Source organism: Antennarius striatus, chromosome 1 (genome assembly GCF_040054535.1).
Source record: "Antennarius striatus isolate MH-2024 chromosome 1, ASM4005453v1, whole genome shotgun sequence".
Classification (NCBI taxonomy): Eukaryota; Metazoa; Chordata; class Actinopteri; order Lophiiformes; family Antennariidae; genus Antennarius; species Antennarius striatus.
This window is the reverse complement of record NC_090776.1, coordinates 5697113-5712898: the sequence shown is the minus strand read 5'-3', so window position 1 is coordinate 5712898 and position 15786 is coordinate 5697113. Positions and strand designations below refer to the sequence as shown.

Below are 15786 nucleotides of genomic sequence, written 5' to 3'. Positions count from 1 at the left end.
CTGTAAGAGTCTTTGGCCTCCTTTATGCAGCGTCTGACCTCTCTGTGCTTCTCTCATCTCCTCCTCATCCTTCGTCCTGAAAGCCTTTTTCTTCCTTTTGAGAACATCCTTGACATCCTGTGTTATCCACAGATTATTATTTGGATAGCACTGAACTGTCTTGGTGGGGGTGACCACATCTACACAGAAGTTGATATAGTCCGTCAGACAGTGGGTCATATCGATGTCCTCTCCATGTCCACCCAGCAGTACATCCCTGTCCGTGGTGTTGTAGCAGTCTCTGAGAGCCTTCTCTGCTTCAGGAGTCCATCTCCTGATGGTGCGTGTAAAGACTGCCTTTCTTTGGACCAGCGGGGTGTACTGCGTCTGAACGTACACCAGGTTGTGGTCTGACTTGCCCAGTGGAGGCAGTGCGGTGACTCTGTATGCCTCTTTAACATCGGTGTACAGTAGGTCGATCGTTCTGTTCTTCCTTGTGTAGCAGTTAACAACCTGGTGAAAAGCAGCCAGGCCTGTGTCCAGAGTGACATGATTAAAGTATACAGAAATAATCATGAAGGCTTCAGGATGTTTGGTCTGCAGCCGTGCAACGACACTGATGATCTTCTCACATGCAGTGGCTACATTGGCCGATGGAGGGATGTAAACAGAGAGGGAGATCACATGACTGAACTCCCGTGGTAAATAGTATGGCCATATGCTAACGGCCAGCAGCTCCAGATTAGGGCAACATACAACCGCCTTCACTGAAACATGGCCGGGGTTACACCAGCGGTTCGTTGGTGTAGATGATGAGTCCCCCATCTTTGCTTTTCCCACATGCCTTGGTGTCTCTGTCCGCTCTCACTGCAGTGAAACCTTTGCAGTTCCCCTTTAACATCCGGTATAGCGTCGGTCAGCCATGTCTCCGTTAGTATGAACATGCTGCACTCACGGTAGATCCGCTGGCTCTCCAGAGCGGCCAGCTCGTTGATCTTGTTCGGCAGTGAGTTGACGTTGCCCATGATCACAGATGGAAGCGATGGTTTGAATCGCCTTCGGTTGTCTGCCTGCCTGGCCTTAAGCTTATCCCCAGCCTTGCAGCCACGGTAATGTCTCTTCAGTTCAGCCGGTATGTCATGTCTCTGTCCGTGTTTCGGGTTCCTAAGAGCCAGTAACTCCTCTCTAAAATGAGTGAGGGGGATGGCTCTCGGTTGTACGGCTGTCATATCCATGTGATACATGCTAAAATGTAGTAAAAGTAGAAAAGGCAGTAAAAACGTACAAAAAACATGCAAAATAAAAGACTATGTTGCGGAGCGTACGGAGTGGCTGCCATCACCTACGGCGCTCAACTGTTGTTCAATGGTGTTCAATTTATCAATGAAAAATAAATTCATAGAGAAATGACTTACATGTGTGTTGCTGTGTAAATATGACCTTCTGGGTGGGAAGACTGCTGACATCAGCAGTGCTAATTGGACAGTTGCATCAAAAGTGAAAATGAGACAGTCAAAGTTGATAAGAATGACAGGGTCATACACAATTCCATAACAACTACTTGGGGTCATATTTGAGCTGACTTGTGGAAGACTTCTGCTCGGTCAGCGATCGGGTCCGAGGCACGGATTCCGCCACCAGAACATTGTTCCGGGGCCCCAGGTACCTGTCATCCATTCCTGGTTCAGTGCTCCCTTATCTTCGAGCAGCAACCCTGTGTGGCTAACATCTTCTCCCTACTCACAGGGAGAGCCTGAGACTGGGGGATCGCCAAGTGGGAGCAGCAGTCACCTGTCTATGCGTCCGTCCAGTCCTTCTCTGCCGAGATGTGAAGCTCTTCGACCATGTGACTCCTGGCAGAGAGGCAACCAGAGGACTGTTGAACTTATCCCAATTGGGAATGTTGGTGGTTGACATACTCTATAGACTTCCATACCATTGCGGCCGAGAGCGATTGGTATCCTGCTTCCTTTTTTGTACCTTTTTTATCGGGTTGAATGACCGTACTAAGGACAAACTGGCGGGATCCTCTCGTGGATCTTGACTCCCTTGTGGCTCTGGCTACCCTTATTAATGTCCTTCTCTGGGAGCGCAGGAGGGAGAGGGCTTGGCTTCCCGATGCTGTCCGGATGTTCCACTCCTCATCTGCTTCTCCGCCACCTCCACCATTATCAGAGGAGGGCGTCCCTAGAGTTCAGCTCTGTCTCCTGTCTTTTCTTCAGTGACACTGTCTCTAGACCAAACAACATCGCTGGTCTCACCACAGTTTTGTACACCTTTCCTTTCATTGTAGCTGAAACTCTTCTATCACACATCACACCTGACACTTTCCTCCACCCGTTCCATCCTGCCTGTACACGCTTCTTCACCTCTTTTCCACACTCTCCATTGTTCTGGACTGTTGACCCTAAGTACTTAAAATCCTCCACCTTCTTGATCTCTTCTCCCTGTAACCTCACTCTTCCACTTGGGTCCCTCTCATTCACACACATGTACTATGTCTTACTGCAGCTAACCTTCATTCCTCTCCTTTCCAGGACAAACCTCCACCTCTCAAGCTTCTCCTCCACCTGTTCCCTGCTCTCACTGCAGATCACAATGCCATCTGCAAACATCATAGTCCATGGAGATTCCTGTCTAACCTCGTCTGTCAGCCTGTCCATCACCATAGCGAACAAGAAGGGGCTCAGAGCTGATCCCTGATGCAGTCCCACCTCCACCTTGAACTCCTCTGTCACACCTACAGCACACCTCACCACTGTCTTACAGTCCCCATACATGTCCTGCACTGCTCTAACATACTTTTCTGCCACTCCAGACTTCCTCATACAATACCATAGTTCCTCTCTGGGCACCCTGTCATAAGCTTTCTCCATATCTACAAAAACACAATGCAGCTCCATCTGGCCTTCTCTGTACTTCTCTATCAACATCCTCAAAGCAAATACTGCATCTGTAGTACTCTTTTTTGGCATGAAACCATACTGCTGCTCACAAATGTTCACCCTTCTGCCCTTAGTCTGCCCAATCTGTCCAGCTCACTGGCAGGAAATCAACCAATAAAGAGATGCAGGCACCACAGCAACGTGTGTGTGTGTGTGTGTGTGTGTGTGTGTGTGTGTGTGTGGGGGGAGGGTGGTGAGAAGCTTTTCAAGACAGGACACACACACACACAGTCAGTCAGTCACTCACTCAATTTCTCTCTGAGACGTAAATTGGTATCATCACCCAGGAGGCCTCAGCCTGACTGTTTTTAGTCATTAGTTTATCTCCCAGAGAGAGAATGCTTTCACCTCTGTTTGGGCCAGTGAAAGCAATTTAAATTTTGGAGTGGCTTGATCATTCATTCATTCATCTTCTAAACACGCTTCATCCCCTGTCGTTGGTCGCGGGGTGCTGGAGCCTATTCCAGCCGACTGTAGACGTGAGGCAGGGGATTTCTCCGGATGTGACACCAGTGCCACACAGTGTCACGTTGAGACAGAGAAACACACACGCACAGACTCATGGTCAATTTTAAGCTTGCCAGTTCGCCTGAAGTTCAGGTTTTTGGAGGTGGAAGAAAGCTGGAGAACCCAGAGAGAACCTATGTAGAACATGCAAACTCAGCGCAGAACAGGACTCGAACCGGGAACCACATTCTTTTGCGGTGACAGCTCTACCCACTGCGCCTCTGTGCCACCATTTGGATATTTTTCACATATAAAATATTTTTTAAATGAATAGGATTTATCTATAACATAGTCAATTCGTCTTCTCTCCAAAGAGTATCAGCAGGCCACTAAGCAAGACAACAAATAAATAAGCAAACATATCCACAAAACTCGACATGAAGGTACCACTCTAGATTTTGTGGGGAGAGAGACAAGAATCTAACCTTTTCGGTTTCCAGCCTTTGGCCTGACGTCTCAAAATTATTGCTACAAGCCTACGATGATTCTGCTGACAGCTGAGGTACAAATCATTCAAAATGACTTCGCCATGAGGGATTGGTCACCAGAGTAAGAGTTTAAAGCAGGTTTTGCAGGTAAAACTAACCCTTCTTTTTATTAGATCACTGAATGGTACTGGATTTTAGAGTGTAGAAACAGACTTTTTACTTACATGCGTTGGGAGAACTCAGGAGCCTCATCATTGACATTAACCATTCGAATCCGGACTGTGGCTGTGCCCGTATGAGGGATCTTTCCCTTGTCAATTGCCATCACTACAAACTCATACAGGTGGTTGGGTCTTTCATAGTCCAGAGGTCCCGCTGGGAAAATGGTGCCATGAGGAGAAACGGTGAAATCTGGACTCAGGGTATAATAAGTCAGCTCTGCATTCTTCCCTGAGTCACAGTCATTGGCTGACACTGAAGATAAAACAAGAAGAACAGGACAATCATTAGTGGGATTAAAAGACAAAGAAAGTTGTCACACATCTCTTTATGTGAAAAGATTGATAGATGACTTTCAATACCGTTGTTTATGTTATAGTCTGAAAGCAATGTCTCTGTTTGGTCTGATCACTGTCATTGACTGCATGAAGCAAAACATGAGCTTGGTTGTTGTTTGACAAGAACTTTAGTACTTGACAAAAGCCCACAAAAAAAAAAAAGAGAAAGGGTTTTGTTTCCTCTGGGGTAAGCAGTTGCAATCAGTAGGTTTACAACACAAAGCAAATGTAAATCAAGTATATCCTACTTTGGAAAAGAAATTGATTTTTTTTAATAGAGGACATAAATTGTTGGCTATTTAGAGACTGTGTAGTTGAGGCCTGGAGTAGAGAACCTTCTGAAGTATCACAAACATGCTAAGCCCTAACATACATTCTTCCAAGACACTGTTTTGAGAGAAACACAAAGAGACCCCCACTTTGTTGTGCTTCTGCTCGACAGGTGGGGAACACGTGTGGAAATCTAAAGACCAGTAAATCCTGCCCCCACTTCTGAGTTTCTTCCTCAATGAGGGAGTTTTTTCCCACCATTGCTTATGCGTATGTTCTGTTGGGTTTCTCTGTCTGTTAAAGAACTATGTCTGATGTTGTGATTAGGCGCTATATAAATAGAGGTTGATTGATTGATTGATTGATTGATAGAAAATTAAAAGTTCATCAAGTTGACATTTTCTTTTACAGTGTACTATATAAAACTACAAGCAATACCTCTTTTCATACCAGAAAGAAAAAAGAATGGCACACCAATGGTTGGTGGTGGGCGGCAGTGGCTCAATGGTAGAGCGGGCGCTAGAGCAGGTCGTCTGATGCTCCAAGATCAGCGGCTCGATTCCCACTCCAGGGTGTGAGCTGACACCCTGGGTGTCAGCAAGGCTCCATGAGCAAAGCACCATCCCCCTCACCCTTGAGAAAGGCGCCATCCCCCTCCAAGCTGCAAATTTGGGCACTCCACAAAAGGGGCTGCCAGCCACCCTACCTCCTTTTTGCATGCTAAAAACATTCCATTTCAAAACCTGGTCACTGTGGTCATGCAAAAAGTCACTGAATATATGCCAATATCATCTTCATTTTAATCTTATTTTTTATGTAGCCTCACGTATTAAAAATTGCTTTTCTGTTGCTTATGTGTTCTATGTGTTCTGTAGTTTTGTGGTATTTCATAGTGGCCGGACTATGCGGTTTCTAAAATTTACCAGAATGTTACATGTTCAACGAAGGGTCTAATGTGCTGGATAAGGTTTACAGTAACATCAGGGACACATACAAATTCTCCCCTCTCCTCGCACCTCACATATTCAGTAAAATCCAACTTGAAGAGGGGCAATAAGTGGGCAAAGGCAGCATAGATTAGCAAAGATCATAGGACACTTCATGGAGGTGAACTCCTGACATGCTTGGCGGGGCATCTGTGACCTTGTTAAAATGAATAGCTCCAGTGCTAAAGTGTACCCTGGCCTTCACTACGAGCACGGAGGAGGTCAGGAAGGTCTTCTGTGGTGTGAACCCTCCATTTTTTTGGATACCAATGACCAAAGCTGACTTTGTGTTGTAAACTTACTCTGTGTGATCTGAATGGTTGCATCCATTCAGGTGACTGCTAAATGGGTGTGATGTATCAAGGACAGTTTTTAGCAATTAACACATACTGTAGATTCTTTCAGTTATGCATAATGAGTCTAATGTAGATAGGTTTGCTTGTTGCTTTGCAAAATATGTGAGGCCAAGAATGTGAAAATCTGTGATTCTGTTTGCATGTTGTTTAATTGTAATTTTAATTTTGAACCCATTTTAAATAATTACAGATACAGTTCAACCTGGCAGGTTGTATGAAATCTGTCCAAGGTCTTCAGAATCTAAAATGCAGGTGTCCTTGCACTGTGAGTGAACAAGCATATATAATTATTAGACAGTTGCAACATCCATTCAGATCACGAGTTGGCAAGTTGAGTTCTTCTACCTGATCTTAAGTTGACCTGACATGTACGTATCCTGTGATTGGATACTCACTTCTGAGAAGGTAGCGCTACGCAGATCATTACAGTTAGAGCACAGAGCTTTAGCGGAGAGATCTACACGCGTTTTGAACCTGGAAAATCTACGCGCTTTTTGCTCCCACAATGGTGAAGGAGGAGAAAACAAAGATTTGGTCAGCTGATCCTTGAACTAGCTAATCTGTCCCAGGTTGGAAAAGGGTTTGTCCGCAATTTTTAGACAACTAATTACGAGCAGTACCCATGGCTGACAGGCTCCAAGGGATGCTGCAAATTGTTCTGCTGGGTATGCCTTTTGTTTGCAAAGGATTGATTTGGTGTTTGGAGCCACACTTTATTTGTAAAATTGAATTGCTTAACTAAGGTAGCACAAGACACCAAAGCACGACTGAACATTTACAAGCTACATTCATCCATCCATCCATCCATCCATCCATCCGTCCATCCATTGTCCTACACTGATTTATCCGCTGTTGCAGGTCACGGGGAGCTGGAGCCTATCCCAGCTGACTGAGGGCATGAGATGAGCAAAACTCCTGAAAATGTTGTTTTTTGTTTTGTGATTATATCTCATCAGGTTTCAGAGACGTGTACCTATAATGGTATGCAATGCACCTTCACCTTCTGCATTACCTTTGCCCACACTCTTATCGACTGTTTGAGGCACTTTTGTGTCTCAGAAGTTGTTCTGTGACGTAGTTGTATGACGTCTATAAAAGGTCTGACTGCAGGGTTCTTCTGCGCAACTGATAATAAAAGGAATAAGGCTGACGCCTCTCAAAAAGGACCGTTTTTTTTTTCCCCATTTGACAGAAGTTGTAAACACCTCAGTCCTGAAACACCATATTGGTGACAGTGGTAGGAGCCACTTACAGTATTGTGAGATGCATTTATGCAAGTTTGACTAAGTAGAACATCACTGAAGGCCTAGGTGTGAAATTCCTTCCACTGTCCTGTAGGTGAATATGCCTTCTATATCATATACCAAGGCCAGTTAGCTAAGCTGGTTAGAGCGTAATTACACTAAGGTCATGGGTGCAATCCACATACTGGCCACATCAAATACATTGGTAGGCGGCATGTTGGCGCAGTGGGTAGCTCTGCTGCCGTACAACAAGGTGTGGTTCCGGATTTACGTCCTGCTCTGTGCTGAGTTTGCATGTTCTTTTACGAGCAATTAGTAGTATTTGTATTAGCAGATCTGGTGACAGTGACTATTAGCGAGCACCAAGCAGAATTTTTCTTTGTAAATAGTAATTTTAAAAAAAAAGATTGCATACATAGGGTGGACAGACCTTGTTGTCTGAACTCTTCCTTTACGCGTTTGGATGGCTCATCTATGTGTTCCTACCAGCAGACAGAAAGTCACTTTTTCTTTTTAAATATTCCCTGTAGGGCTATGTATCAGCCCTCAAAATGTACCTAGCTGGTAACAAGAGCCAGGATTCGTAAGAGGCAAGCTACCTAAGCCGACAAGACTATAGGCATGGCTAAGTCTGAGTGTGAGGCTTCTCTTGCCCCTGACTGCCCTGGCAGGGCAGAAATCATATGAATACATGTGGTAAGAGCTACAATTGCCTTGCCTTCCAACTGAGCAGAGCTTCATGGGAGCAGCATCAGTAAGATCAATTTCTGGGAGATTGCGGATCTCATACATATATATTCTTCTTCGAATATACTGTATGTATGTATGTGTATATTATATATATATATAAATATATATATATATATATATATATATATATATTATTGAGATTGCGGATCTCAATATATCATTTTTGTCCATTGCTTTGTGCCTGGTCTTTGCAGAAAGATTATAACTGATATTTCAGAATTGTATCTAACCTTGTAGGATTTTCCACTGTCATTTATTCACTACTCAATGTGTGTGTGTGTGTGTGGCCATATGGCCGTTTGCGGGCTATTTGCCTTTATAGTTTGGTCTGCTAAACTTTTTCAAACGGTATAATTATTTTTTTTTTATTAATCATTTATTAATTTTATGAAATAAATGCAGTTGTAAAATACTTTTTACAATAACTCCTAAATGTGTATGCTTTGATGCCTGTTCAAGGTCAAATTATTTTATCCAATGCTTTATACATATCATTTGCATCCGCACAAATAAATACTCCATCCATATGCTCTATAGTTGGCCTGCCTGTCAAATTTTAGAACTCTGTGCAGCTCACTAGTCAAAAGGTTTGCCCACTCCTCACTTACAGGAAATCCATGGAATTCTCTGCACGGTCTGGTCTTTACTCTTTGGGGATAGCATGAAGGCTAAAGAACACTCCTTCAACATTTTGACATCTGATGAATCAAGAGTGACATTTACAAAGCTTGACAATTTCACCTGTGACCACATTATTTACAAAGGTATTTGGTACACCTTTTGTGCACTGTTTGAACATTCAATAAAGTGCACGTGACAATCAATCTTGCAGAATGTGAATAGCATACCTGGGTTGCATGGTGAAAGTTATTACGCTGAAAATAACTATTCAAACTCACCATTCCGGCAATAAATCTGCTAACAATCAGTCAATGTATTGTTCATCATGCCCCATATATTTTCCCTGTATGCTACTCATGGGCCTGCCAAGTGCTCTCTGTGAACTTATTCAGTTGGCCCTGATGCTGTAGAGTACAAGCTGCATCATAAACCACTTCTTCTCTCACTCTCTATTATCGGCGAAACACAATCTCATCAGCTACAACTGCTACGTAAAAGACTGTATATTTATTTTGCCAGTAGAGATAGGAAGTTAAGTAATCATCATTTAGAAACAGCTGCATTTTTAAAATTCTCCTTTTTATGAAACTCAACCTTGTCTGTAAACTGTAAACTCAAGTGACATTGGGAGACTAATTAGAGCAGTAAAATAAAAAAAAATTTAAATTTTTTTTTTAAAAAAGCATCTTATTTTAGATTGACAAAACAGAGTAAAAAATTGTCCAATCAGTGGTGTTAACTTTAACAAACTCATGGGAATTTAAACCTGTTGGGGGAATACAAAACAAAGATGTCCCACCTTGGAGCAGGGAGGTTGCAGATGTCACCGTCTCTGGAACACTGTCCTCACTATAAATGGACTGGAGGAACTCTGGAATGCAGTCGTTTTCGTCGACAATAACCACACAAACCTGAGGTAGATTTGGGGAGAAAAAAAGAGAGGCCAGAGCTTGAATGGTGGACTGTTCACTTCAAAAATGGCATTAAAAATATCTGTACATTCATGTTACATGCAGTCAAATCCAGAGAACAGTTTTTATCTAAATCAAAAAAAGGTGAGGGTTAAATCATTATTTAATCTTGTTTTTAAAGTACTTTAGGTCACTCAAAGGATTCCTCTCACAATGTATAACTATTGACAATGAACAAAATTAATCGTAACAGACAGAATGATTTTTTAACAAAAACAAAAAATTCTAGTTTAGCCTGGTTTTCAGTAATTTAAAGTGAAAATTAGCAACCCTTGGTAAAGCAATATGATGCAGCAATTATTATGATTATAATGATGATGATCATCCATCCATCCACTCATCCATGTATTATCTCTCTTTGTCAAACCGAAAACCCTGCTTTTCCCTGATTTCAGGGTTAACTTACCCAGGTTTTTCACTAAACCTGCTTTGTGAAACGACCCCAATAATAATAATAATAATAATATTATTGTTATTATTATTATTATTATTATTAATAAAATTGAGTGTGTTATGAAAATGTAATGATGAAATTACTCCTTCAGGAACCCTCTGAAATGGTTTTCTTGGTTTTCCTAAGTCATTTTCATGTACCAAGTAACCTGATATCCCTGACCAAATGGCAGCCTCATACCAGCCTCCTCCAAAAGCACAGCCTGTCCCTGATATCTCAAGCGTATTTAGCACTTCTCAGAGAAGGAGGTGCTGCAGAGTCGGCACTGTGATCACTCAAGGGATCAACAGAGAATGCAATCTCATGCAGTGTTTCTGAAGCCCTAAACTAACAAATGAGAATGGATCTCTGTGTGAGGATGAATGTGTTGTATAAGCCCAGGTGTGTGTGTGTGTGTGTGTGTGTGTGTGTGTGTGTGTGTGTGTGTGTGTCTGTGTGTGTCGCACACAACATGTTTAAACAGATGTTGTCCTCAAACAAGTAGTAAATTGCAGCATTCAGAGGAGGAAATAGAAGAATCCCACGTAAGTATAGGAAGATCACTCTCTCTTTCTCTGACACACACACACACACACACACACACACACACACACACACACACACACACACACACACACTGAGTAGTGAATAAATGACAGTGGAAAATCCTACAAGGTTAGATACAATTCTGTAATATCAGTTATAATCCTTCTGCAAAGACCAGGAACAAAGCAATGGACAAAAATAAATACATCTGGCCATGTCAACTTCCTTAGATGATTTGTTCATGTTTGCTAGTGACTGTTAATCTCTGTCTGTCTGTCTGTCTGTCTGTCTGTCTGTCTGTCTGTCTGTCTGTCTGAATGAGCTCAGGTGCCAGTTAAACAAGAAGTGAGAAATTTAGGGCAGGGAATATGAATACTGTAAGTGTGTAAACGCCACAAACAAGATTGAATGAAAAGATAGGGGGGAGTCAGCCATGTCATCTTGTCAACAACAAGATGAGTTCAAACACACATGTACAGGCATGTGCGCACAAGAGTGCATTCTGCAGCTGCAGGCAGGTCACAGGCTGGTTAGGTAACTAATGATCACTATCACTCCTGGAGGGAGAAACTTGGAAACTACAGTACTTGCATGCCCAGTTATGCCCAGTGACTCCAGTCCTCAAAAACACTGACCCTGTTCCCTGTTTTGGTAAAGACTGGCATCTTAAAAGCAGCTAAAATAAAGAGCAAGAACCGGCCTTTAAGGTGGATGAATACAACAATACAAAAAGGAACAAACTTAATATTGTACAGTATTAATTGTGATGCGGCCTGGTTTATTTATTGATTTTGATATATATATATATATATATATATATATATATATATATATATATATATATATATATATATATATATATATATATATATATATATAATTTGATGTACACCTACAGCTGAAACTGGTCCTATTCCTTTTTATTCAGGTCAGGTTTGGATGGCAAGCTAAAGAACGAAAGAACTAGGACCAAAATCCTTGTGAACTGAACCTTGCGGTCTGTTCCACACACTCACAGTCACACATTCCCTTCCCTCACTTTGCACACTATCCCTCTGGAAATCCTGCCTCAAGTCATTGTGGTACAACCCAGTATTGTGGACAACCTGAGCTTTTGTAGAGCTCAATGTGCACATGGACTGAACCCGAATTAAGTGGGCTCATTAGACTTGAATTGAATGTGTTAATTGAATGTATACATTTGACGGCATTGATTTTTGTTTTCCTTGAAAGCTAATTTAAGTTAAAAATTTCATTTGTTTTTTTTCTCTGTGAGAATTTGTTGTTTCTATGTTGTTGTTGTTTTTTTAATATATGATACAAATTTCAAACCTTACTCTCAGTCTCCTCCTCTATCCACTCTTAGAGCCGAACCATATCTTCCGATCAAGCCCAATTTAATATAGTTAATTTCTTAATGTACACATACATATGCTACAGATGGATGGATGGATGGAAACTCATGACGATCGGCTAAGTTTCCTATTTTACCTCACTAACAAGAACCGAAAGAATAAAGAAGGTAGCCAAGTGACCAGGGCAAGCATATTCACATGTGAGTGTGGTTCATGGCTTGTGAGGCACTAACTTCACCATAATCATATTTACAAACATATGAACCTGCAGTGTAGCTCATTCACCATTTAATGAGCAACAGTGAGTGGGTTATTTTTAGATACTCACAATTTGTATGTGTGTTACACATGTGTGTGTTACACATACAAATTGTAACACACAAATATGCACATAAAAAACATTGTTTTGTTGTTACCTACATGTTTGTTTATCTGTTGTGTTTACTTATGACATAAGTCCATGCGCAAAAACAAACAAAAGCATCGAAAAAAGCATTGAAAAAATGTTGAATTGAGATTCGTAATCCACCATTTTTATAGTAAGGCAGGGCAAACGGAAAAACAAATGAATGGCTGCACTTGACTTGCTGCCTATTAGCGTGCTATTTTAGCTTGCTGTCACTTCTTCTGCAGCCGAGAAGTCCCAAGAAGAATCCCTGGGATCGCCAGCACCCTGAGAACTGCGTGCCTCAGTTTGTGCCTCTTCCCAGCCATTTTAGGATCGCTCAACTAAAGAAAGACGTTACACACATACAGTTGTTGACAAAAACACTGTACATTATATACATGAACTAAAGTATGGAAATTTAGTTCATATCGTAACAATTTTTGAACATTTTAATAACGACGTATAGAGAGAGAGCATTACAGTCTCACTGTTCAGCTACCAATACAGCTCAGTCATTGCATAATCCATGGTGAGGCTCGGCTGGCAGCTGCCTCATCACAGGTCTCTTCTTAGTATTTCAGCAGTAAATGTGAAAATTCAATGATTTTTTTCGTAAAAATAATCTAAAATTGGTTATGTTAAATTGAAAATAATTTTATAATACGCATCACTGGATAAATGTAACCATTTAATAAATGTCTTCCATTTGACATATTTTTTGTTTCATGATGGTAGGTGAGGCATTGCCTCACCTGCCATCTGTTCTGTTCAGACTACGAGATATGGATCGGATATCTGGAAGGGCTAAAAATCAGGGGAGGCTAGTGATGTGACGCTGGGGATCGAAGCTCCAAAGCATGTGCCGAGTAGGGGAGGGGCGTTCCTGCGAAGCTCGCATCGAGGCTTGCTTCATTTAAGGGAGGAGCTGATAAGGATGACGTCCGAAGCATCGCCGGGTAGTGAGGCTACGTGCGTGACTTCAGCATTGACGCTGCCATCACGAGAACGCCGTGTTGTGAGGCGAAAGCGTTACCCACTGCGCCACCGTGCCGCCCATATTAAATGTATATATACAGTCATGGAAAAAATTGTTAGACCACCCTTGTTCTCTTCAATTTCTTGTTAATTTTAATGCCTGGTATAGCTAAAGGTACATTTGTTTGGACAATTATAATGATAACAACAAAAATAGCTCATGAGAGTTTAATTCAAGAACTGAGAACTATTAATTTTCCATGGTTTTCTTGATAATAACCAAAATTACTTAAATTCTTACATCAATAGCTATGGCATTGTACCGCCAAAAACACTACTTTTAAGCATTCCATGTTTTCTGTTCTATTTGCTTTAAACACATGATACACACAAGAGTTAATACTTGATTGCATGACCATTGTTTTTGATGACTGCAGCCATGCGTCTTGGCATGCTCTCCACCAGCTTCTGACATTGTTCTGCTGTCACAGCAACCCTTTCCTGTTTGACATATTCAAACAAATTTTCTTTGTTTTTGGGCTTGTGGTTCTCCATTTTGAGTTTGATGATTTTCCACAGGTTTTCAATTGGATTAAGATCTGGTGATTGAGCAGGCCAAGGCATGGTGCGAATGTTGTGGTTCTCCATCCAGGCTTTAACTGACCTTGCTGTGTGGCAAGGGGCATTGTCTTGTTTGAAAGTCCAGTCATTCGAGGCAGGAAAGAGTTTTCCAGCTGATGGAAAAAGACTGTTTTCAAGGGTAGTCCTGTACATGGCCTGGTTCATTTGGCCTTCACACAATTGCATTTGCCCTGTTCCACTCAGACTGAAACAACCCCAGATCATGACGGATCCACCCCCATGTTTTACTGTAGGGGTAAGACAGTCTGGGTTGTAAGCTTCTCCAGGCTTCCTCCTAACTAGTAAGTTGGCTGGAGTGGGCATCAATTCAAAATTCGACTCATCACTGAAGAGAACCTTAGCCCAAACATCAACAGTACAATCCTTGTGGTCTCGAGCAAAGAGTAACCGGGCCTTGCTCTGCCTTTCATTGATGAAGGGTATCTTGCGTGCTCTGTGTGACTTCAAACCAGCTTCAACAGGTCGGTTTCGAACTGTCCTTGCCAAATCAGTCACATTTCTTGACAGTGCCCACTCATTTTTAAGGTCCCTGGAGGTCTGACGACGATTCCTGACACAGGAACGGATGAGTGCAAGTGTCATCTTGTGGGGTAGAAAGACATTTCCTGCCACGGCCAGGTAGCACTTTGGTAGTGCCATGTTCAGCTTGTTTTTGTTTGTTGTAATGAATGGCTGTCTTGGAGATCTTCAGTTTTTTCGCTACCTGTCTCTCACTCATGCCAATTTCCAGCAGTGCCAAGATGGCTGCCTTTGTGGCTTCACATAATTCTTTTGTTTTAGGCATTATGTGAGAGTTGACAACTTCTGAGTTGTGCTACGGATTGAATCTAAGCAGGAAACCACTCTAGGCATTTGCATGTGCAGTGATGCTTGTGACATGAAATGGCCTCTTATATACCCTGGGAATCAATTAAGCTTAAGAATGTCAAATAGGACATAAAGTATTATGTGACCAGCTGCATTTGTTGTTGTGTTCATTGTATTATATGTTTAGTGGTACCAGATATTAGAATGAACAAGAAATTGAAGAAAACAAGGGTGGTCTAATATTTTTTCCAAGACTGTATATATGTCCCTCTCACCCTTGTGGGGTGGTATCTGTGTGTCATCCTCAAGCTCGGGTCCTCTACCAGAGGCCTGGGAGTCTGAGGGTTCTGCGCAATATCTTAGCTGTTCCTAGGACAGCGCTCTTCTGGACTGAGGCTTCAGATGTTGTTCCAGGAATCTGCTGGAGCCACTCTTCCAGTTTGGGGGTCACTGCCCCAAGTGCACCTACTACCACGGAGACCACATTAACCTTGACCTTCCACATCTGTTCCAGCTGTTCTTTCAACTCTTGATACTTCTCAATCTTTTCGTGTTCCCTCTTCCTGATGTTGGCGTCAGCTGGAATTGCCACATCTATCACCACTGATCTCTTCTGCTCTTTGTCCATCACCACTATATCCGCTTTGTTAGCCAGCAGCTGTTTGTCGGTTTGGAAGCTGAAGTCCCACAGGATCTTAGCCTTGTCGTTCTCAACCACCTTCGGTGGTATGTCCCATTGGAATTTGGTTACTTCTAGTTCATACTGGGTACAGATTTTCCTGTACACTATCACAGCTACTTGGTTGTGCCTTTCCATGTATGCTGAGCTGGCGAGCATCTTACACCCTGCTACCACATGCTGGACTGACTCTGGGGCTTCTTTACATAGCCTGCACCTTGGGTCAGATTTACTGTGGTAGATATTTAGATTAGTTTAGATTGAGTAGCTGAAGTGGGGGCAGGATTTACAGCGGCAGTATCTTGCAAGCATATGAAGTAGCAATGTATTCTTCTTCTTCTTCTGCC

At 42.2% G+C, this 15786-nt stretch overlaps 1 protein-coding gene across 1 annotated transcript in view; it reads right to left on the bottom strand.

The window, feature by feature from the left end:
* The window catches only part of si:ch211-186j3.6 (neural-cadherin), a 593489-nt gene that overhangs the window by 413242 nt on the left and 164461 nt on the right, over nt 1-15786 (bottom strand). Inside the window, exons 5-6 of the mRNA XM_068311636.1 lie at nt 9443-9554; nt 4084-4333 (exon numbers count right to left, since the gene is read on the bottom strand). Coding sequence (XP_068167737.1) covers nt 4084-4333; nt 9443-9554 — 362 coding nt within the window. The remainder of the gene's footprint in view (nt 1-4083; nt 4334-9442; nt 9555-15786) is intronic.